General features: G+C 41.2%; 1 protein-coding gene across 1 annotated transcript in view; it reads left to right on the forward strand.

The window, feature by feature from the left end:
- Positions 1–23,780, forward strand: part of CUNH20orf194 (chromosome unknown C20orf194 homolog) — a gene marked incomplete at its 5' end in the record, with an annotated part of 123,010 nt that overhangs the window by 26,570 nt on the left and 72,660 nt on the right. The window contains 7 exons of the mRNA XM_019552559.1: positions 3,303–3,422; positions 4,602–4,726; positions 9,168–9,264; positions 11,798–11,904; positions 18,076–18,153; positions 22,102–22,200; positions 22,808–22,863. Of these exons, the coding sequence (XP_019408104.1) occupies positions 3,303–3,422; positions 4,602–4,726; positions 9,168–9,264; positions 11,798–11,904; positions 18,076–18,153; positions 22,102–22,200; positions 22,808–22,863 (682 nt within the window). The remainder of the gene's footprint in view (positions 1–3,302; positions 3,423–4,601; positions 4,727–9,167; positions 9,265–11,797; positions 11,905–18,075; positions 18,154–22,101; positions 22,201–22,807; positions 22,864–23,780) is intronic.

Consider the following 23,780-nt stretch of genomic DNA (forward strand, 5'->3'; position numbering starts at 1 on the left):
AAGACTAATAAACAAGTCATTATATGCATTGGTAGTGCCCAGAGGCACAATTCGGCATCAGGACCCCGTTGTGTTAAATGATCTGGTCCCTGCTCCCAAAATTTGGACTCTGTAGCCCTAGTCTTGCTAAGTATAAAACTGATGTTCTGTATGAATACATACCCACAAACACTGCAGAACTGGGGCTTAGGAGAGCAGTGAAGTCTAAAGGGTGGGGATGAAGAAGTGTAAGTGGATATGATTGACGTACAGATCACTCCCTCCCTCCCCACCCCTCCTGCTAATAGTGTATATATATATGAAGTGCCAACTTTTAAGGGCCCCTCAAGCTATTATTAATTGGCTTGTTTCTTAATAACATAAGAGGATAGGAAGTCTCAGGAGGATACAACTTGTGAGTCAGCTCAGAGGAGTGTTGCAGGAGTAGAGGTTGGTTTGGAAGACGGCATTGAGTTGTCTGATCACGCTTCACATGCCAAATCTCTTCCTATTTAAAGAGTATATAGCTCTTCTCTATGTAGTCTGTAACACTGTAGTTTTGAGATGAAGTTCACTGTAGGTTCTTTCCGCTTCCGCTACATTTTTTTAAAAAATCTTCATTATATGTTCACTCCAGCCGTCTATGGTGATCTTTCTCTTATCCCTCTCCCCCCTTTAATGAAGAGGATTAAATAATATGGAGACAAATGCCTTCATTAGCTCCAAGAAACCAGCATTTTTGTGGTAATCTAGCCCCAGATAGGCATCAGTTTGTCACAGGACACAGCATTTCCTGCCAGTTCCCTGGTAGCATTGGAGTAGCTTTGTTTGCTTGTAAAACTGTTTGCAGTTTCACTTAGGGCCAGGTTCAGATTTCTTTACTGGTGCTAAACTAGGATGTAGGCAGGAGTTAGGTGCCAGTTGTAAGGAATTATTACAATTGGCCTGGGGCTAGCACACTAAAAAACTCATTTTGTGCCTAAATCTGGTATGCATCTCCATTGGGGATTGCAGGGGTCCCTAGACTGTCACACTGTTTGGTTTTGCTGCAAACGCAATCCAGGGCGCACACTCCAGAATAATTTAGGTTGGCCTCGGAAGATGCACAAGTCTTGTGCGAGTCCCCAGTGAGCACTGTACTGTTCAACAGATAAAAGCCATGACTAATACTCATGGGCAGCACGGGCTTCGGCTCAGTTCCAGCGGTGGTGACTATGTCTGCCTTTTTTGCCCAGTAGACTAGTGGCTAGACCATTAGACCAGGATGTGGATGACCTGGTTTCAAGGTTCCCACTCTCCCCAAGGGGTTTTAAACCCATATCGCCCACCCATGTGTCCTAACCAGGCCATACAAAAGGTTACACCAGGGCACTCTCCCGTCACTCCCGTTGAAGCTATAGCAGTGTGCAGACAAGAATGCAAGAGCCATAGAGTCAGATGGAGACTAAGCAAAAAGAGCCTTCCTCTGTAGTCTGGTACTTAGAGCAGGAGGTCAAATGTGCCCCACAGCCTGGATCCAACCTGCAGAGTTGGGTTATCTGGCCTGCAGCCTTGATGGGGAGGACCTTTTCCTGGCAACAGCCAAGTGTCTGGGAGACCCACAGTGCTGGAGCCCCAGCATCACTTTGGCTTGTTCCTGGCAACAGCAGAACAGCTGAGATGCTGGGCTTCTTCCTGTGGTGTTGCTGCATCTCCATGGCACTGCTCTCGCCATGGTGCTTGGCAGCCAAGCTGGTGTGAGCTGTGGTGCCGAAGCCCCAGCATCACCATGAGAAGAAGGCCAGCAGCCGAGTGCTGGGCATGCTGGGCCTCTTGCTGCCAGGTCCTGCCAGAGGTGCCGAGTGTGCTTGATCTGGCGTGGGTTGGGGGGCAAGGGCATGATCTGTCCATGGGACCAGCCCCACGCCATTCATCAAGCCTGTGGACTGGGCTTGTACCACTCCTTCAGCCTGTGGTTTGAGTATTCCTGCGGGAGGGGAGTCTTGGGATCTGGCTGTTGTTGCCAGGGTTATTTGCACATTTCACAGTAGACAGTCACTGGTTAATAAAACAGAAGCAGTGCTTGGAGAAGGACAAAACACGTTCCATCTAACAGTAAATGTTTACTTTCGGTCCAGCAAAAATCTTGCACGTTGTGCTGTTGAGTTTCATCATCACTATCCAGCAGGACCAGTATGCATTAACTGGATCTTAATGACCAAGCAGCTACATAACAACTTGTTAACCATGTTAAAGTTAAACTTTAATATTCATAGGGAAGGCATTCCACCTTGTGAGAACTGTAGCTGAATTGCTAGAAAGCTGTATTTTAGGTTGCTTTTATGTTTTCTATTCTAATCCTTTGAATTCACCTACTTTTAAACTAAAGGTTTAGGAAAGTTTTTGTTAAAAACAAATGCGCTGATGAGAAAATGTCATTATGTTTAAGCCCAAATAGTTTTTAAATGGGAAAGTGTGGGGTGGACTACATACACTTCATGCCATTGTTTCTTCTGTCTGTGAATGAGTGAAATAACAGTTGTATCTATTGATTTATTTAGTCATTCTTGTTCTGTAAATAGTATTCCTGGCACTTTAAAAAATGTCAAACCACAAGGTTCTGCATTTTCTATTTGCTATAAATCCATAATTCAGTTGGGAAACCATTTCTACTCTACCCATCCTACACTGTAATTTGGTATGTATCATTAGCTTTACTGCTGATCAGGGCACAGTTGTTCTACTAGAAGATTGACTATTGGGCAGATCGTTAGTCAAATAATACATTTTGTGCAAGGTACATAGATTTTATATAATATTGGCCCCTTTACAGATTAATGAAGACATTTGAATCCAAAGCATGCTCAGATACTCAATTTTGTAACACAGTTCAGCTTGGTGTTTTGAAGTTCATGCCTTGGATGATCTTTTAAGTCCCTTCCAGCTCTGCTTTCCTATGATCTGAAGAGAGTTTATTCATCAGTTTTTAATCCTAGGAAAGCACCAATAGAAAAAAATTCTCTGCATGTTATGGATACTGTGGACTCTTTTTTGTCTCTCTTGATGCTGCTTTTAATTTGGACTACTTCCAGAGAAGCACAACTTTAAGAAATTAATTGTATTGTTTGGTTATGGCAAGAATATGCAGCAATGTAATCATTGCTGTTGCAGTCAAGGCTGTTCTCTTCCCTCTCATCTCTCTTGATTTTTTAATGGGAAAAAACTCATTTATCACTTGGGTCTCTGCCCTCATCTTTTTATTTAGATGGCATGCACAGGCACCATAATGTTCTCTGTGCTGTTATCATTTACAATATTATGTGTCTGGTCTGTTCTGTTTCCAGGAATTGATAGCCGATACAATGAAGGCTGCAGGGAGCTGGCAAACTATCTTCTTTTTGGATTATATAATCAGAATAATAATGACTTTGAAAGAACTGGGTTTCCTGAAGAAGTTCTTGATGGTGAGTAAGGCTATAAAATGATGCTCTCTTTTCAGGGTCCTTTTTGGGTGGTGGTTGGAGGGAGAAATCTGATATGTCAAATTGCAGAACTATAAATATTAGAGATCTAGTGGAGTTAAACGGGTTTTAATAGAAAATCTAGTTTGATATCCTGTTAAGACCCAAGGAATCAACAGATGTGGAATCAGGTACTTGGAGAACTGTATTCTGTGGGCCAAGTCAGTGATGCTTAACCAAGGTGCTGCAGCACCCTGGGGTGCCTTGAGATCCTTTCAAGAGTTCTGTTGGATGCTGTGTAATGTTAGTACTGTAAGGTGTGCAGACATGGTGCACAAGATAAACCCAGAGATTTCATATAGAAATCCATAGCATTTACAAACGTTGTGCCCTGTTGTGGTCTGTCTGAGTTCTTTGCAACAGAACTGCTCCGTTATTTTTTCATAGTCAAAAAAATGAGCTGACATTTTCTGAGCGGGATCCTAGGCCTGGCAAAAGGTGTCTTGGGTCTAGAAAGGTTGAAAACCACTGTGTTAATCCTTTACCAGTATTTACTTAATTTTATTTCATTATGTTCTACATGCAAAGTTTAAATCAACCTATCTTACATCCTATTTTCACTTCAAGAGGTAACTAACTATACATTTAGAATATCTTTAAGAGTTAACTATATCTGTTATGTTGGAAATGTGCACTGTATCTGTTGTTGTTTTTTTCTTTTGGGGGATTATTTTTTTTCCTTCCCCTACCATTGGTAGTGCAGAGCAACCCCTTAATGCCACAGATAAGGAAATGCAATGGACAGTTGTATAATGCTGTGCAAGTACTCATCCTTCTGACATTCGCTGGCTTCTCAAAGCAGTATGATGCAAGCTTCTAGGAAGACATGAAATAAAACTGATTGTGTTGCTGAAAAGAGAAGCACTAGTGCTTTTCTTTCTCTCTCTCTCTCTTTAGCAAAAACTGGTCACTTTGTGCAGTGCACCTGAAATGGATCAAAGATAGCTTTCCATGGTGTGTTTTTGCTTTGCTTTTTTTTTTTAACAGAATACTTTATAGTTAAAGCATTGTCTGCTTAATTCATTAACATTCGTTGCAGATAAGATTAAGAATCCAAGGTAACTATTCAGAGATTTGATGCTAGTCTAGTAAAACCTTTTATTTGCCTTTTGTTTACTACAGATGTAATCATATTAGTAAAGCCTGACAGTGTCCATCTATACTGTAATCCTGTGAACTACAGCTATCTTTTGCCATATGTGGCACACTGGAGAAATTTGCATTTTCACTGCTTGACTGAAAACGAGGTGAGTGAAAGCAGAAAAAATACAAGACTATCGTTTCTGTAACACTTCAATAATAAAATGGATCTTGAGGCCTCTTACTATTTTTGTACAGACTTGTCTTGTTGATAAATCGCGGGCTTCCTTTTGATCCTAGTCGGAAGCCAGGCATTTCTTTTTGAAGGTAATGATTTCTCTTTGCAAAGCTGAGAGGAAAAAAAATTATCCAGTGCTCTGTATTGTCAGCCAAATCAAAGATGAGAAATAGCCTCCTCTGCCCTTTCCTTCTCTCCCTTGATTATAGTCGTGGTGAAATCTGGTATTAATTTAATGAGGAGAATATTTGGGCACTAATTTAAAAATAAAGAAGCTGAATTAAATACTGCAGTCAACCTTGAAATATGTAGTGGTAATTCTGTTCCTAACTTGAAGTTTGTTCTATTTCAAAACTTTGCAAGTACTTTCAGAAGAGTAACGAAAACATAAAAAAATGGCATTTGGTAAGATTGGCTAGATTTAAAAATACATTTTTCAGTTAATGTTTTAAAAGTTTTCTGTCTCCATTGACGTGAGTGGGAGTGTGGCCATTCATTTCAATGGAAATGAACTGGGCCTTAATTTTTCATCATAGGCTTTATGTACTTTATTTACTCTAATAAATCATTTCCCATGGCAAAGTCTGGTAGATCTACAGTGACATAAATTTATCTTAAAGCTCTGTCCCCTCACTTTGATCCTTGCTGGTTCCAGACAGGGCTGGATCACATGAACTATTGGATAACCTGACACTTAACTGATGAGTCTAATACTGTAACTGACTGACCTGTCCACTTGTTTTTTCCTGTGTGCACCATTGTCTGGCTGCATACCATAACTTCCACGTGGCCACTTGTCATTTTTGAGCATGCTTTCTGTCCTGGTGATCCAGGGTCAGACAGATCCAATGGAAAAGAAAGGACTTGGCTGAGTCTTGGCCCACAACCTCCTTAATAAACCCATTAAAGTAAGCTTCACATCATTAAATGTCATCTGTCCTTCTCACTTCAAATTACCATGGTGCTGAAATCCATGGGGGTGAGAGGGAGTGGGATTGCTGATGCATGACACTGGCTGCTGACGATGGAAGCATGTAGGAGGAGAAGAGTGAAAGGATCTCAAATCTGTGTCCTTTCCTTTCCATGCATGCCAAGTGTATGGTGGGTGGGAGGTGTAGTGTGGGGGCTGCATCTCTAGAGATTGCAGGAAAAACCTACAAACAACAGGAACAAGGAATGAGGAATAGGAAACCAAAATCTACCCCGACAGTGTGGAACAGCCAGACTCACCAGGCATTCACCTTGCTTTCTTTCCCTGCTTGTAACACGCAGGCAACTTTCAGAATTTGTCAGTTAAAAGCCCTAGTATTTTTATGAAGCCTAGCTGATCTTCTCTAAGAATCTCATGTGATTACTCACAGCTGTCAACTGTTTTTGTCTTCCAACGCTGTGGCTGGGGAGAGATGGAAAATTTCCTCTGTAATGAAGTTGCAAATTCCTGATCATTTAGGCTGCACTTGGCTCCTACACACTGCCATGACTCCTGTGTAGGGTGATTGACTATGAGGTCCAGGAGAAGAGGATGTGAAAATCTAGTTTGCCAGATGAAAGGCTAGAGTTCATCACAGGGAATTTGGTCTGCTTGTGTTGAAGATACTTAGCAGCTGGATTTGAACTGTATGGTGTGGATGGATGGATAATTGGGGTTGGAAGGGACTTGGGTACAGAAAGAATGTTCACTTGTGCCTGCTGTGTTATGTCGAACAATGAAGGAAGTTCTCAAAATTTACTCTAACTTAAAAATGATGAGGGAAAGCAGAGCTATCCTGTAGTTCTTTCTCTGTTTCCTTGAAGCTATAATCTGGAGTTCTTATTGCCTTTGACAAAAAATTTGGAAAATATAAGCAGGGAAAACTATAAGCAACAGCTTCTGGAAGTTAAATCTAAAAGTTAATCCTTAGCAGCTAAAGCACCAGTGTGTCCTGAAGGTCAGTAGACCAAGGATCTCTTGAAGCATGGGTGGAAGTAGTTTCCAAAAGCCTTTCACCTAATGAGCTAACAGTGCATGTAATTAGAAATCTTTCAGTCTGCTTGTTTTTGTTAAAGTGGACTTAAAATTGGCATCCTTACTATTCAGCAATTGCATACCATGCCTGTGTGCACAGGCTCATCTTAATCGTGACCGACATTTCGTAATGTTGATTCACATGGTTGATCTTTTTCAGAAAAATGAGCCCCAATGAAGATACTGATTTTTTTCTTCTTTTTTTCTTTTGTTTTGGATAGTGCAGAGTGAGAGAAGTGGAAGTTTTGGTGGGTTTTTTTGTTTTGTTTCTGCTTTTGCAAGTATGATGCAGATTCAGAGGATTGCATATAGTGTGTCAGCAGCACAACGCTAAAAATGTGGTGTTTTTCTTTCATGTGTACGAGACTGGCAGTTTCCTTAAATGATTCTGGCATATTGTAGGAGTTTTGAAATCTGGCCCTGTCAGCCTTCGGATGCCATTTTAGATTCATTCTCTCTGAGGAGTAGTCGCTCACGACTGGGAGGTTTTTTGTACAGTATTTACTTGTTCTCCGTTTCAGTGGCATATTGATGTTTGGCCTTTTTTTAGCTCTACTTTTATAGTACAGTAAAGCTTTAAAAACGATCAAATAAATATGATGCGTAGGGTATGAGTAGCTGTTACAGAGAAATTGCAGAATTGAATGTCCTTTTGCCTTTTACCTGGGCCATAATGTTTAAGTGAATGCATTGGACAATGATGGAAAAGAAAAATGTCATTGAACAAGTCTTTTGAACTACTTGTACAGTGTCATAAGCTGCGCATTTTCTAAATGCTTGCATAGCATGGTTCAGAGATAGTATAATAGCATGGGCTGAGCCATCTTTCAGCTTCCCCTTGGAAATGAGGAATGCAGTGGAGGCATTTCACAATCTAACTTAAGTAACTGATGCAGTAGTTTGGAGACCAGCTTTGATCCATTTGCTCAGAGAAGGTGAAAGCAAATTGTTTGGAAAGACCTTGGTGCATGATAAATTTTGTGGAAGAAGAGAACTCAGGCATTTAAAAAACCCAACATTTCTAGTGGAGATGTGTGACGCCAGTGGAACAACTATGCTTGTACTCCTGAGACTTACTGACCGCATTAAAATAGTGTTGGCAGGGGGGATTGCACCAGCATACATTTTTGTGAACTTGCCAAATTTTTATAGACCCTGGATGTTTGTTTGGCCCTAGTTAGAAAAAGGGTGATCCTGGGGGTGTCCAAAAATGAAGGCATATGGCTCCAGATTTTATCAAATCCTGTTGAGCTTGTATTTTTAGATGCAGATCAACAAACTTTGTTTTCCAGTATTGTATGCAGTATTGTATGTTTCTAGGTAGCTCCGTGTCTTGTGCTGCATTAGTCTGCATATAGCTCAAGAAGTGTTTCTTAAAATGGAGTGCAGGGTGGAGAGTTTATAAGGGTGCGGGGACACAGAAGGAAAAAAGGGAAATATAATTAGCGGAAAGGGAAGAAAAATGAAGATCTCGGTCTCTGGAGTTGTTGAAGAAGTTGCAGTGTGGTTGTAGTGACACAAAGTGGCTTCATTTAGACTATAAAAAAGACGTAGCGACATGCAGCAGGGTAACATAGTCCTCCCCTCCCCCCCCCGATCTAGCACCATACCTAGACTTCTGGTGGCCCTGGGCGAACTTTTAGTATCAGGCCCCCCCTTTGCCTGGAATGATGATGATAATAAAAATTACCATTTTCAGGCCCCCGTTTTATCTGGGCCCTGGGCAGCCCCCCAGTTTGCCCATGCCAGTGTCCGGCCCTGCTCGAATCTCCACAAGTTCCTGAGAACAGCTGAGCGCACAGGAGAGACTGTCTGCCCCATTCCCCTCTTCCCCAGCCCCACAGAGTTGGGGAGCAGAGGACTGGGGGAAGCTGACCTATAAAGACATTTCAGGAAGTGCTTCAAAGATGTTTCTTATTCTTTGAGATAAAATTTTACCTTTCAGGTAATATTTAACATTTCAGCAGTGCACATGTGTGTCCTGGCTGTTTGGTGCAGCTCAAAGGTACCTGGAGCAATTCAAATAATGTCTATCCAGGGCCTAAAACGTGGGTGTTACAGACAGACATCCTTGGAAATTGAAAGTATATGTAGATGCTTCTGCATATTCTTGTTCAAGTATTCACTTCCATTTTGAGGAATGGCATCTTGTGACTTGAATATATTCCATTCCGTGTTGGATAAACTCTCCAGGCCATACTTTTTGGGGAGCTTTTCTTACTGTGGAAGTGTTGAAGGTAATGCGTAACCAACTTTGACCTTTGGCAGTTTTTCATTTTTAGTTTTAAAAAGAATACTTCACCTATAATTATTTTGAGTCTCAATATTAGGTTTAGTAAAACTCATTTTAAATGATTCCTTCCAGTACGAAGATGAAGAAGCTGCAGAAGAATTCAAAATTGCCAGTTTTGTAGATATGGTTCGTGACTGTAGTCGAATTGGTATTCCTTACAGCTCTCAAGGTGAGTTACTGTTTTGATTGCTTTGTGTGCTTGTTGGAAATCAGTTGAATGCTTTTGTGTTTTGCAAGGTTAAAATGACACTAACTCAGGCATGGCTACCGCGTGGTACATGTGCTACAAGTGGCATGGGCAGCACGTTTGTGGCACGTGGCAGACGGGGAAGGGGGTAGCCAACATATTGGCGGATAGGGCAAAGAGCAGAAAGCAGAGTAGCAGATTGGTCGGGAACACAGGGCAGGGATCAGACGGCAGAGTAGCAGCTTGAGCAGGGGAGGGGTTTGGAGTGGCTCTTGACGAAGGCACATGTTTTAATTTGTGGCGTGCTTGCCAAAAAGCTTAGCTCTCACTGATGTAACTAATACCATAAAATGGGAGTCTTCAGAGGTAAGAAAACCTGGTGGTATATTAGCAGTCTTATTTTAAGAAATTTCTTTACTATAAGATTAGGATTTCTGGTGTCCCAAAAAGTTTAACTGTTGGATTCATCTTAGCATTCATTCTAAATAGTAACAGTAATTTGCATGCAGGGTTTGGCTAAATACAGAAGCTCTCTGTTTTGATGGGAACTTTGGATAAGTACCCTTTTATGTCAGGAAAGAATTAACAATTTTGTTATGCAAGTTTCCTCTTTTAAAAAGAGAAAAGACTGGGCTGCACAACTTCCCTTATGATCTGGAGCCAGGCTTGCAAACTGAACATTTTAACTCTGTACTTCTTAAAATGTGTTCACTCATGGTGACTGTATACAGTAGGTGATGCAAGATTACTGCAGTCCGCTTGCTTGCTAAATGCTAATTTTGTGAAAGAATTCAGTAGGTTTTGGCAGAGAAATCTGGATGAGGTGTATGCTTCACAGTCAAAACAAGTCATGTGGGGAATTCTAGCACTTGTTACAGGTAGTCAGCCTAGATCAGAGGTTCCCAACCACTGGGCCATAGCCTGGTGCCAGGCTGCAAATGGTTGGCTGCTGGGTTGTGGCATGGGTTCCCTGCTCAGACCCCTGTCTGTCCACCCAGGCCAGCAGCTTCCACTGCTGGTAGTCACATGCGGGGTTAAAGCGGGGCAAGCCCTGGGAGGGAGACAGCTGGCTCTGTGCCTCCCTCCCTCTCCTTGCCTGGTCCTGCTCCCATGCAGGTCCGCAGTATAAAAAAGGTTGGGAATCACTGACCTAGATGATCACTATTCCCTTCTTGGCTTTAAGAGTCTATCATATGAACACAGAAGGACTTACTATGGGGACATGCCTCCGCTGAACTGGTGTAACTTATTTGTCCACTTCATCTGTCACCAGCTGAAGCTAAACCACAATAACTTACTCAATTTCATTCAGTGGACAGACAAAAGTTACTGTGGTGTGGTTGAATCCAGTTTACTTTGTCCTGCCCCCTTCAAAATCCTGTAACTGTTTAATCTGTTCATGCCTAATCAACTTTTGTAAGTCTGGCATTACACTGGCTGGTAATCACCATGGTCCTGTGTTCAAATGCTGGTCCGCTGTTATATAGTTACTTAATTTTGTGTGTGTAAATGCTTGGACTCAGTGGCAGAGAAATTTTGTTTGCAAAGTTGCACAAAGTAATTCCAGCCAATGTTATGCTACGTTTCCTATACCTTCTGGTAAGAATGCTTCCACTCTCATAATGTTTCCAGCTTTGCTATTTTAATTATCTCGAACAATCCTTTCTTAGAAGGATTAGCAGTTGTTTTCAAGGCAGTGATGTTTGTAGAGCCAAGTCTCTTGTGGGGGCAGTGTTGTTTAAGATATGCCTCTTCTTTGAGGAGTTCCTGAACTCTACTGTTACTGCAGTTCAAACCGCTTCCCAGCATCTCTGAAACTTGTCAGCTCAGCCCAGTGAACAACTTTCAGTCTTTCCTCCTTTTTAAAAGTTCATGGAAGATTTACTCTTTAAAACCAATATTTAGTTTGAGTCTAGATATGTAAGAGGAAACTAAAAAGAAAAACAAACAAAAAGCTGCTTTTCACTGGGATGTGGGGCTGGCTTCTGAATATAAAGCGTGTTCTTAGAAGTGGTTTCAGGATTATGATATTTAATTTTTTTTTTATTGTAAAATGTAAAACATGGGAAACTCAAACCAGTGTTGCTGGACAATCCTTAAACATTGCTGAAATTCTGTGCTTCTGAATACAGTTTTCAGTCTTGCTACTCTATGAATGTTACATTTTTGCATATAATCAATTTTTAGTCCCAAATCATTTCCAAATAAAAATAACTCTTCAATTATTTCCAGAAGCAAATGATATCATGTATAACTAGGTGGTTTTAAACTAATTGTATGGTATATATTGTAGATTTTACAGTTAGTCTGGCATTTTTTCCTTTTATTGAAAATTTGTGTTAATTGCTACCAAAATAGGAGTCCAGTGCAACACGAGAGAGAGAACCTCAGTCAATAAAATGTATTTAATTGGAATATTTCATCTTGCTTCTTAAAACTGTTCTGAGACTTGAACACTATGAAAAGAAGAGAGCTATTAGTCATTTTAACTTTTGTAAAATATTTGCTTCCGTAGGGCATCTCCAGATATTTGATATGTTCATTGTAGAAAAGTGGCCAATAGTACAGGCTTTTGCACTGGAAGGAATTGGTGGCGATGGCTTCTTTACCATGAAATATGAGGTATGTATTTAGTAAGCTTTTAATTTTGTTGATTATACTGAACTTGTTGGAAGCAGAATTCTTCTCCCGTTGTCCTCCTTGCTAAATAAAATCACTGTTACAGTTTAAGGAAAAGTCCATCATTCCTATTTTGTGGACTGTGGTTCTGGATTCTAACTCTCCAAGAGAATGAGGGTGGTTAACCATTGGTACAGGCTACTCAGGTTATCAGATTTCCATCCTTGCACATTAAGACCAAGTTAGATGCACGCTTTTGGCTCAGAGATGTTTTAGCTGGGATGGCGATGCCTTGTTAGGGGATCTGGGCTCACCTGCGGTTTTCTCTCTACCATTCTAGGATGATAGCCTATTTCTCCACTTATTTCTAGTTCTGTTAGGGGGGGAAATACTGGATCTCAAAAATGATGAGCCATGCTAGATCACTTAAAGATATGAGGCTGATATGAGGCACAATGGAGTGACCGTATCTTCTTATTTTGGGTAATCCATTGGTTTAGGAGTTGTGCTGTAGGAGTCTCCCAGCATGTGGATTCTTGAGGCTTTGTGGCCTGCTGGATGGATAAGCAACTGGGAATACAAACCACATATCCCCTGCCTTGTCTGTACCACAAACTTACTGTGCAAGGCTTGGATGTTAGGGCTGTGTGAAACTTCTGCTGTACACTTGGACATCAGGGCTATGAGAAGCTTCAGTCCCTGATCCGTTTCGGCAGAGTTTTGGCCCAATTCGGTGACCGAATCTCCGAATCAAATTAGGAGCCCCTTTAATCTCTCTGAATAAAGTTGGAACCCTGCAAATTGATTCAGAGAGATTTGGAAAGATTTGATGATTTGGCCATAGATGCAGCTTTAAATGCTTTTCTGCATACCTCGAGGTACCAGTCTGCTTGTGAACGATGCAGTGCTGGAGCGGATGGAGTATCCCACGAGAGTGCGGGGGCTCCCCAGCACACTCAGCAGCAGAACCGGAAGTGGACAAGAAGTGGGGGGTGCACTCCTGTGGGATGCTCCATTCACCCCAGCATCACAGCGTTCATGAGCTGCACCTGGTACCTTGAGGTATGTAGGAAAAACATTTAAAGCGGTGTCTATGGCCAAATCACTGATTATTTTATTTTATTTTTTCCTGAATGAGGATCTAATCTTTGGATTCGGATTCAGCTGAATCGAATTGGGGACAGTGATCTGAATCAACAAATCTAATCCCTGTCCCTGATTTGGGCCAAATCTGAATCAAATATGGCCTGTTTCACACACCCCTATTGGACATGTTGAGTGACTCCCAGGCCAGAAGCAGCATGGCTGTATTTGTACAACAATGTGGGTGGACTCCTTTGCACTATGGGATGAGAAAAAAAGGCTGAAGAGTTTTATCCGTGGCCCTGTTCACATGAAGTTGCACTGCTTTCAGTTTGGGAGGTAGTGTGTAAAGGTAGTTAGACTGCTGCATGTTTGGTAGGTAGCATGCACAGAGCAGCCTAGTATGCCTGAGTATACTGCTGCCTGGCATAATACCTTTTCAGTATAAAAACCTGTGCTATTTGGCTTTGGGCAGATCTAGTGACCGCTTTGTTTTCCCTGTCTGTAGAATGGAGATAGTAAAGCTTATATGTAGTTTCGTAGTTGATAGGGTCAGAAGGAACCTGAGCTGATCATCAAGTCCAACCCCCTGCCATGGCAGGAAAGAGTACTGGGGTCAAATGACCCCAGCAAGGTGTTTGTCTGGTCTCCTCTTAAAGCCCCCCAGGGTAGGAGCCAGCACCACTTCTCTTGGAAGTTGGTTCCAGATCTTAGCCGCCCTGACCGTGAAGTCGCACCTCCTGATGTCTAGCCTGAATCTCCCCTCTGCCAGCTTGTGACCGTTATTCCTGGTCACTCCTGGCAGTACTCGGGGGAACAGGGACTCCCCCAATGCCTGCTGGTCCCCTCTGACTAGTTTGCAACAGGCCACTAGATCCCCCTCAGCCTTCTCTTGTGGAGGCTGAGAAGGTTCGGGTCCCATCACCTCTCCTCATAGGGCCTGCCCTGCTGCCCCCGTAATGTGAGTGGCCTCCTCTGGACCCTCTCCATGTTGTCCACATCCCTCCTGCAGTGCGGTGCCCAGAACTGGACACAGTCCTCCAGCTGCGGCCTGACCAGTGCCGCATAGAGGGGGAGGATCACCTCTTTGGACCTGCTAGAGATGCATCTGTGCACGCATGACAGTGCGGTTGGCCTTCCTGACTGCCTCCCCACACTGCCGGCCTATGTTCATTGTGGCATCAGTGATGACTCCAAGATCCTTTTCTGCCTCTGCCCTGACGAGAAGGGAGTTCCCCAGCCTGTAGGGATGGTGCTGGTTCTTCTTCCCTAAGTGCAGCACCTTGCACTTATCCGTGCATCCTGTTCCCATCCGCCCACCCCTGTAACCTGTCTAGGTTGCAGCCTATTCCTCCCTTCTAGCGTGCCCACTTCTCCCCACATCTTAGTGTTGTCAGCAGATTTGAACAGGGTGCTATATGTAATACTTGCATAGACAGACAAGGTTCTTTGGGTAGATGTGATATCTTTTATTAGACCAACTAAATAGTTGGAAAAATTTGTTCTTTGCAAACTTGCAGGCACAAAGCAAGGAAGAAGGGTGTTTGTGCCCAAAAGCTTGCAAAGGCAAATCTTTTCCAACTATTTAGATAATCTAATAAAAGATATCACATCTGCCCAAAGAACCTTGTCTGCCTTTGTCCTTAGACCAATACAGCTACAACCAACAACCCTAAATACTTGCACAGAGTTTTCCTCTGTAATCTGTTTCTCATTTCATTTCTTCTTCCTGGACCACTTCCAGAGCTGTGCAAACCTCCCTAATTTTCTCTGGCCACTGTGCTGTTGGTTTGCTATTACAGTCTTCCTGATCTCCATGTGTGGATTCTCTTCTCTTTTTTGAGGTCCACTTGGCATCATTGTTGGCTTTCCCCCTTCCCCCCCGCTTCCTGTTTTTTTGGCTATCATCACTTTTACCAGCAGTAAGAAATGATTGGTCATCTGTCTTGGTTTTGATAACTTTTATAACCCCTCATTGTCTTGCTGAAGTAACATTTTTTGTCCCTTCTGTGACTACTTATGTGCCTGCTTATCTTTCTGCTTAATTCATATACTCTCCTGCTTCCATTCCTCTGCTGAAATCCTCATACTTGCTTTTTCTCATTTCCTTTTACCATCATTAGAGCAGTCATGAAATCTTGTTCTATGTACCCTCTCTGTTCCCATAAACTAAGCGAGTTCTTTATAGGTCTGTGCACAACAGAGGTATAACTAAATAATGTTCTCTTCTGGACTTAAATTTACTGGTAAAAATTTTGATTTTGTTGTAAGTAGATGAGAAGTGTTTTGGCACTGGGTTCTCTGGGGCCAGGAAAACTATGACTCTCTATAGGAGGCTTCTAAGAGATATAGATGGCACTTGAAATTATATTGAATTATATAAAGGTAGAAAGCATTGTGGTGTTAGAACTCTGGAAAATAGTTAACAAGGCATTTCAGCTAAATTCCAGTATGGGTTCTTCTGTTCTTCCTCCTTAAAAAAAACAAAACAAAAAAACTTTGTGATTTTATGGTGGAAATAAGAATCTTAACTTCTGCTATACTTGTTTGGCATTGTCAGCTGTTAAACAGCTGCTGTACATCACCAGTGGGGAAAAAACTAATGCTTTTGGGAAGTAATTTGGTAGATTTTTTTTTTTTTTTAATAAAGACGTTACCAGCTCTTGAGAGTTTATTGTTCTCCATTAGTTTTAGCTCTTCAAACTCTAGTAGTTTCCTATATGTGGAAAAGTGGAGCCTCTTAACCCTATTTTATTCAATTTACAATTTACAATGAGCTTGCTTAATTTTTTTAATACTGCTATTCTAGTCTTAATTTTATGCTGGCATAACATTGAAATATGTGATGATACAAACGTGGCAGTGTTCCTGGCATTATTATTTAGAGAATTTGGTATAGGTATGCTCAGTATGTATGTTGAGAAGATGACAGTTGACAAGTCATAAGCCTGTTTGTGCTGCTTGATCCAGGAAAAATAGTAACTGAAATGATTAAGTAAAGCAGTCACTTAAACTTTCAGTTAAAGCTTCATTTTAATCCATCATTAAAATATACAAAAATACAGAAAGCAGTTATGTATGTCAGCATTCCTGGTTTTAATATTACTAATTGAATGGGTGACTAACATCTCTGATTACTAGGGTTCTGGGTTTTCTGTTTTCTGTGGAAAAACATGGATTTTCCCCTTTAAAGAACACCCCCCCACCCCGGCTTTTCCCCCTTGAAGTAGGAAAGCGTGAGTTTCCACTTGCAGGCTGACAGAGATCCAGCTTGCGAGGAGCTGCTTGGGGCTGGGGGCAGTGGGGAGGAGGGTGATTTGGAGGCAGGGGGTGCCGTGCATGCATGCAAGTGCACACGCCTGTGGCCAGCAATGCAGCCAGGCAGGGTGGTGGCAACAGGCCTGGCAGTTGGATAATGATAACTCTATGGGATGAGGGGGTTGGAGGGCCAGGGTTTGGGGACACTTCGGGCATGGTCTAGGTTTGCTCGTTGGTGATGCATTGGGGCAGGAGGGGCATGTGTCCCCTCAGATTTCTGCGTGGAAATCTCAGTGCTGCCATGCCAGTCGTGCCGCCAGAGGTGAGACTCCACCTACCCACCTGGTAGCAACAAAGGGCCACAACCCCATGCTGCTGTGGTGCACCCTCCACCCCACCTCTGCTGCTTGGCAGGCAGGGGGTGCCTCACCACCATGGCAGCGCACGTGGTATAGGACTCCCAGTGGCAGCAGAACTGAGTCTCCCCAGTCAGCTCCACCCTCCCATGCCAGGTCCTGCCCACTGTGCTGCAGAAGCACCCGAGGGAAGGGCAGCAGGGCAGGGAGCCTCAAGCCCCACAGTGAGCAGCCTGCACCCTCCCCTGGCCCCCATGGGGTCTGCTTGGCTCCACTCTAGCTGTTCTGTTGGGGTGGGAGTTGGGTGGGGTCCATAGTCTTCCCCTGGCTCTGGCTGCAGTGGCCGCCACCTCCCGTGTGTAGCAGGTGGGCCTCAGGTGCTGCTGGCTGGCTGCAGCTGGCACCCATGGGCAGGATACAGCTGCCAGGTCCTGTAGCCCTGGTAGGGGCACCTGCAGGGGGACAGGGAGCTGCAGGTCGGGTGTAAGGGGCACCAGCGGGTATTGGGGGCCTGAGAGTCAGGAGTAAGTGGCACTGGGGGGGCAGGGGACAATGGGTTGGGAGTGAGGGACACTGGCATATCAGGGCTACTCAGAGCCCCGAAGCAGGGGGTGGGGTGAAGGGCAGCTACAGCTGGACCCCCTAACCCTAACCCATGTCCTGGGTAGCAAGGGGGCAGGGAGGCCTCAGATTTTCCATAAAAATAAAACCAAGATCAAAGGCCAAAATATATAGGCATTTCGAATTGATTTTATTATAATTATTGAGGCAGTGGTAGCAGTTTTAATTGCTTTAAAATTCTAAATGTATCAATAAAAAGTTGTTCAACTGATCCGTCTCCCCCTCTCTGTTTCATTTTAAAAATACAGATTTGGGGATTTAAATGGGAGAACTTGGGATTTTTATCAGAGAATTTGGGTTTTGTTCTCTTTTGTTTTTAACTAGAGAAAACCAGGATCCCTATACCTATAGAGGGAAATATATCAGTTACCTTTTCCTTTAGTTCAGTATGTGTGTGCCCCCCCGCCCTTCCAGTTGTAGAAAGCGTTGCCTAATGTGCAGTTCCAGTTATTCTTATTTCACTTTGACTCTTCTCTGAAATCTTACCTCTTCTTGTCCTTTGGCTTTTCCTATTAATATCTCTCTTTTTCTCACCAATTAATTCATTCTTATGTTTGACTCCTGGAAAGTTTTGGGGATATGGATTGTCCAGAAAGTTTCAAATAAAGCTGTGAATCTATTATTATATGTTATCACAGCATGAAGAAAATCAATTTTACAGTGGGGATTATTTCAGAATGTGTAGATTACATTCAGTTTCAAATTGGCAACCCTTTCATACCACTTTTTGTAAACTCTAATACTCTCAGGACTAGCTTTTTAAAATTTCACATCTCAACACTGAATTTAGTGTAAACCTGTATACATAACGCTGCTTTTGTGCTTTTTGTTGTAAAAAAAAATGTCTTTTTTTCAGTTAATGGATGTCAGTATTGATCTGTGGAAAACATACAGCAAAATGGATCTTGTTTCCCTGGAGGACTTGATTTTTGAGGTAATGCAAATGAAACCTTTTGACTCGTTGAATTAGCTCATTTTTAGAGAGAGAGTGTCACTTTTTTAAATAGTGCATCTAAGCAGCAAAATGCTTTGGTTATATAATGCAGCCTGCTGAAATGTGCTTGCTCCCTTTACTCTGGCTTGTGGATTTCTGGGTTTTTGTTTCATTTGTTTGGGGGTTTTTTCCCCCCTTTTTTATGAAGTTGTTTGGGGCTATAATGATGCTTTACTTAATGCCTTGTGAAGCCTATGGAGAAAATTCCTACAATTAAATGCATTTGCTAGGTATTCTTTAGATCCCAGCGCTGTGTGCACAGCATAGTTTTGATAGCAGTTCTTCAGTTTGTTAAAAGAATGTCTTACGACAAAAACAATTTTATCACCAAAAAAAGTAATTTTCGTACTGATTTATACCTGCTTTCTAGTTACGTAGACCAAGAGTGACACACAGTGGTCACATTTTTTATTTTTTTAATAAGACTTGTTTTCTAAGGAGGTAGCTTAAAGTGTCTCAAAGAGCTTAGGTTAGAAATATGCTTCTAGAATATTACTGCGATTGGCAATTGGGGTTAGTGGACACGAACCCCAGTTTGAGGCTTCGTATTGGCTTTCTAAATCCGGTATGAAAGGAATTTGAGAATTTCAAACATGTTTTCTGTATATTCTGCCTAATTTATTCCGGTGTGGTGCTTCAATTACCTACAACTAGAATAAGTCCAAAGCAATTTTAAATATATATTTTTTGACTGTATCACTAATGATTTTAGATAAGGTAGTTATGATTAACTATAGCCAATTTATTTTGCATGTGCACTTTGTACATTTTCAGACAGTTCAGTTCACTAAGAATGTTATCATGCTTGAAAGCCCTGATCTCTTATTAATAATAGAACAGGATGAAGAATAGAAATTAGTGATTTCCTTACATTGCTTATGGAGTATTCATTTTGGAACAATTTAACACAAAACAATGACAGTAAAGCTGTAGATGGAGAGGAGCTGTATTCTTGTAAGGAGCCTGACTCTTTGTAAGGTTCAGATTTATAGTCGGACAAGTTTTTTAGGGTAAATCTGATCTCTTTTAGCTGAACTCAGATGGTTGGAAAAATTCTTCTTCACAAGCTTCCCAACTATTTGAGGTGGTCTAATAAAAGAGATCAGATTTACCCAAAAAAGGTTGTCTACCTATGTCAACACGCATGCAACCTATACCCTGTCAGATTTATGGCGTCGTTCTTACGTACTGGGTTCCTGGCCTCTCTCATTAATTGTAAGTTGTCAGTCAAACTTTTTTTTGCCACATGAACTTGTATTACATCTGTAGTATTTGCAATTGGTTGCTTTTCATAGTTTTAGAGGGCCCAGTTGGGGATCTAGAACAATGGTCTCCAGCCTTTTTAGGATGGAGATCACTTTTGAAATTTATAAGGGACTCAAGAGCTGTCTTCCCCCACCGACTGACTTGCTGGGTTGGGGCGGGGGGAGGAGGGGAATTGATCTCAAGAGACTCTGGGATCTACTGCTGATCTCTAGAATCTGGTGACCACTGATCTAGAATCTGTTGTACTGTACAAACATAAGAGAGAAGATCCCTGTTCCAAGCAGCTTAAATTTTAATAGGACTTCAACTTGACATAAATCGCCAGCATTGTCCTGAAATAAGCCTATGACCAAGAAGTGAATAGTTCAGTTGACTGAGCATTTCTCCAAACTGAGTTGCCGATAGGTACCTTCCATTGTGGTTTGGGAGATGACAGACTTCCATCGTATGAAGGTGGTGCTGTTCTTTGAATAAGAATCTGTCTTGAAACATCCGAACACATGCACATCCCACTGAAATGAATAAAATGTTGGCATTTGAAATTGGGTATCAGGTCTTATTTGCATACCAGAAGATGCTTTTTGTATGCTTTTAGATTCCCCTTCTCTGCCCCCATATTAAAGGTAAGGCTGCAGCTTCTTGTTACACTGATCCAGCTTCTATTCAAGGTTTGAAGATTCAGGGTGAAATTCTTAGAAGTACCCAGATTTGGTCTAGTTCTGCTTCTGTTAAAGTCAGTCTTGTTGTAACAATCTAGTGGATGTCAACGGCTGTGTAGTTGGTCTAGCGTTAAAAACTTGTTTAAAATTCTCTGTCTGCTTTTTAAAATTCTGTCTCACAAGCAGACAAAATACCAAGTGGATTTAAATCTGGAGTAAATAGTATAGCAACTTGCTAGAAAAAACTAATAGAAGTAATGGTTGGTTATTCTACCCTAGAAAGCCAATATCTTATGTGGAAGACACTCTCTCTGTTGGTCTTAGTTGTTCTAACTATTTGGAAGTTTCTTTTATAAGATAAACTCATTTTCTTCAGAATAGATTCACCTTATTCTGTAATAATAAGGTTTTTTGAGACATTAAAATGCCATGTAAAAATGCAGTTAAGGTTAGCCAGCGTAACACATTTAGTCTTATACATTTATATAGCTCATTGTTAGCACTGCATTAATAAAATAGCTGTAAGTATTGTCTTCTACATAACCTTACTACTTTTTAATATGGGCCTATAACTTTTACCATTTGTGCTGTGTTTAAAAGAGCTGACTGAGTCTTCATTATAATTATATTTTTAACCATGATCCTCCAGATTAATGTGTAAAAACTATGGAAAACCATCCACTGCCTTAATTTATATTATGAATAATTTTAGAGCACTTCAAAATTTTTATTGTAATTCTGTAATGCAGTACATGTGGTTTTCACACATCTGTTTCATCAGCTTGATGCAGATTTTTTTCTTTCTTTTTTTACTGTTTGCAGTTGATTTTTAACTTCTACTTCCTCAACTTATGAAATTCCTATTAATTTGTACAGATCATTCCATTTCCATTCTGTATATGCTGTTTAGTATACTCGGTGCATGTGCTTTGCTCCTCAAACCCATAGCTTTATTGGTAGAGGTGAAAGAATGTAGGAAGATTATTTTTTGAACATAATATTTAGTCACAAGAAATTACTTTTTTTCTTCTTTCTCTCTTCTCCATCTACAATCTTACTGTCTTTATTTCATGTTAGATTGTTTCAAAATGAATATTTAGGAATAAATCTTTCTCTCCTTTATTTTGAGTCCTTTGCACAATACTTGCTTGTTGGATCACTGTTTCTGTTTACCATTTATCTCTCCTCTTGAGTGAAATTAAAACCAATACACTTCTAAAATTTCAGTTTATTTATATGCATACACGTGTGTGTGTGTGTGTGTGTGTGTATAAAATAGATTTTTAAATAAAAAGAAAATTAAAAAATTAAAAAGCCTCATGTTTTTAGACTGGAATTAAGTATCCAGTCCTTAGAAGAATGCTTTCCTTAAATGAAAGGTAGATCTTCTAGTTCAGTGGGAGCCAACCTTTTCGGCAGGCATGCCACAGGTTAACACTACGCTCTCCCTAAGTGCCAAGCTGATCCACTTCTGTTCGCTTGGCTGTTGTGCTTTCTGCTCCCTCCCCTATCGGCCACTGTGCTGCCCGTCTTGGTTTGGTCTGCTGCGTGCCCCACAGAGCCTGCCTGTGTCACTTGTGGCACCATTCATATGTTGGCCACCCCTGTTGTAGTTAACATTAAGTTTTGATTGGAAAAACTTATATGTGCGTCTACATATTCATTAATGCGCTTTAGGTACTAGAAAAAGACGTATTAGCCTACTTCAATGTGTATTAGTAAAAGAACAATTGTTTTATGATTTTTTTTTTTCATGCACATCAAAATAAGCTAATGCACATTAAAGTGCACGTGTAGACGTGCCCAGTGTTTTTGCCAGTCTCTGAAGTGGTCATGAAACAGCAGCGTACGTAGTTGAAATGTGAATAAAACTGTTCCAGCTGTGTTAGTTGTTTATTATCTGTGAACTTAACTGCCATGCTGACAAGACGGTAGTTAATGATTTCTCCTTCACTTTCCTTAGGATTTAACATCTTTTGAACACCAGTGGACCTGCTTTTTTACTAGTTTTGATACTGAAATTCCTTTCATCTTGGAACTCTCCGAATCTCAGGCGGGGGAGGTATGCTTATTAGATGACCATTTTGAAATTCAAGATGACATTTGCCGATTCATTCAGAGAATGTTTGCAATAAACCATTGTACCTATTCCAGTGTGTAGGTTTAGGAATCCCTTCTTTCCTAGTCTGTATCATGCATGCTGTCTTTAGTGTATTGTTACCATGAGTCTATCTAGTTTGATACTACTGCTACTTTCAAAATTGAGTGCCTTTTTCCCATTGATAATACATTTTTACTTGTGCCGTCTGTCTTTCTAACAGATCCAGATACATATCTGTTTAATTTAATTTTGGTAATGGGAATTATTGTATACAGCAGCCCACAGGAAAATTGGATTTTAAATTTATGACAGGTTTTACATCATTTCTGATGAGATGGGATGCATAGAGATGCTGCCATTGTATCTGCTCAATAATACTTGTCAGGGGTTCCTATTGGGTTTAATGCTTCTGATTGTGTGATTATGTATGTAGTTTGCAGGTGGGTTGGGGTTGTTCATGCTGTGTATTGAGTTCATTTCTTATTCATATCAACAGCATCTCATGCTCTGAAATCTTTTCTGTGTTCTTTTTCTTGTTTGGGTAAGCAAAATGTGTTTCTCTTTGCAGCCGTTCAGGAGTTACTTCAGTCACGGAATGATTTCGAGCCATATAACAGACAACAGGTAAGTTTTGTATTCCTGCAATTTAAAGTATGACCTATCGGCGTCTTATTACTTTTATTATTTGATGTCCAGTAATAACTATTATAGTGTCATTTGGGACACTTTCCTATATTGCATGTCGTTTACAATTTTTGTATGGCGTTCTATTAATGTAGAATGTGTATTTTTATATAGAGCGGTGATACTGAGACCACAGCTCCTGAGTTGTAAGTGGAACTTACCACCTGTGGCTCATCGTCGGAAATGTTATCTGCCTGTGAGGAGCAGAGGGGAGGGGGAGGGACTGTTAATTAATTGCATGCATTGAGTGCATCTTCTTTGCAGCCATGAATAATGCAACATGTGTTATCTGTCTCTATCAGTATTAACTAATGTAGCTGTTTTCCCTTGATGTGGAATGTGACAGTGGGTAGCGGGTATATTAACAATCATTGGGATCCTATAGAAAAAAGCAGCCCTGCATCAGTGACAGTCAACAGGAGCCAGACAGGGCTGTCACTGACGCAGGGCTGCTTTTTCCTACAGGATCCAAACAATTATTTTTTTTGTACATTTAGCCTTATAGTTTCATAGTTTCTAGGGCCGGAAGGGACCTGAGCAGATCATCTAGTCCGACCCCCCGCCACGGCAGGAAAGAATACTGGGGACAAACGACCCCAGCAAGATGTTCATCTAACCTCCATATATTTATACAGTATTCTAAAACATGGAAAAGCAAGACAATTCTAACCCAGATGTTCCACTGCCACTTTGATTTATTCTGAGCAAGATAAAATTTTGCATAGTTCATCTCAATTCAGAAGCATTCATTACATCTGAATTAATGCTCATCTTTTATCAGCCATCTCAAAATATAGTGCAAGCCATCTGAAAAAAATAGGAATTGTAGGAATGCTCAGACTTAATGACACACCCAC

Source organism: Crocodylus porosus, unplaced genomic scaffold (genome assembly GCF_001723895.1).
Source record: "Crocodylus porosus isolate Cpor-Errol unplaced genomic scaffold, CroPor_comp1, whole genome shotgun sequence".
Classification (NCBI taxonomy): domain Eukaryota; kingdom Metazoa; phylum Chordata; order Crocodylia; family Crocodylidae; genus Crocodylus; species Crocodylus porosus.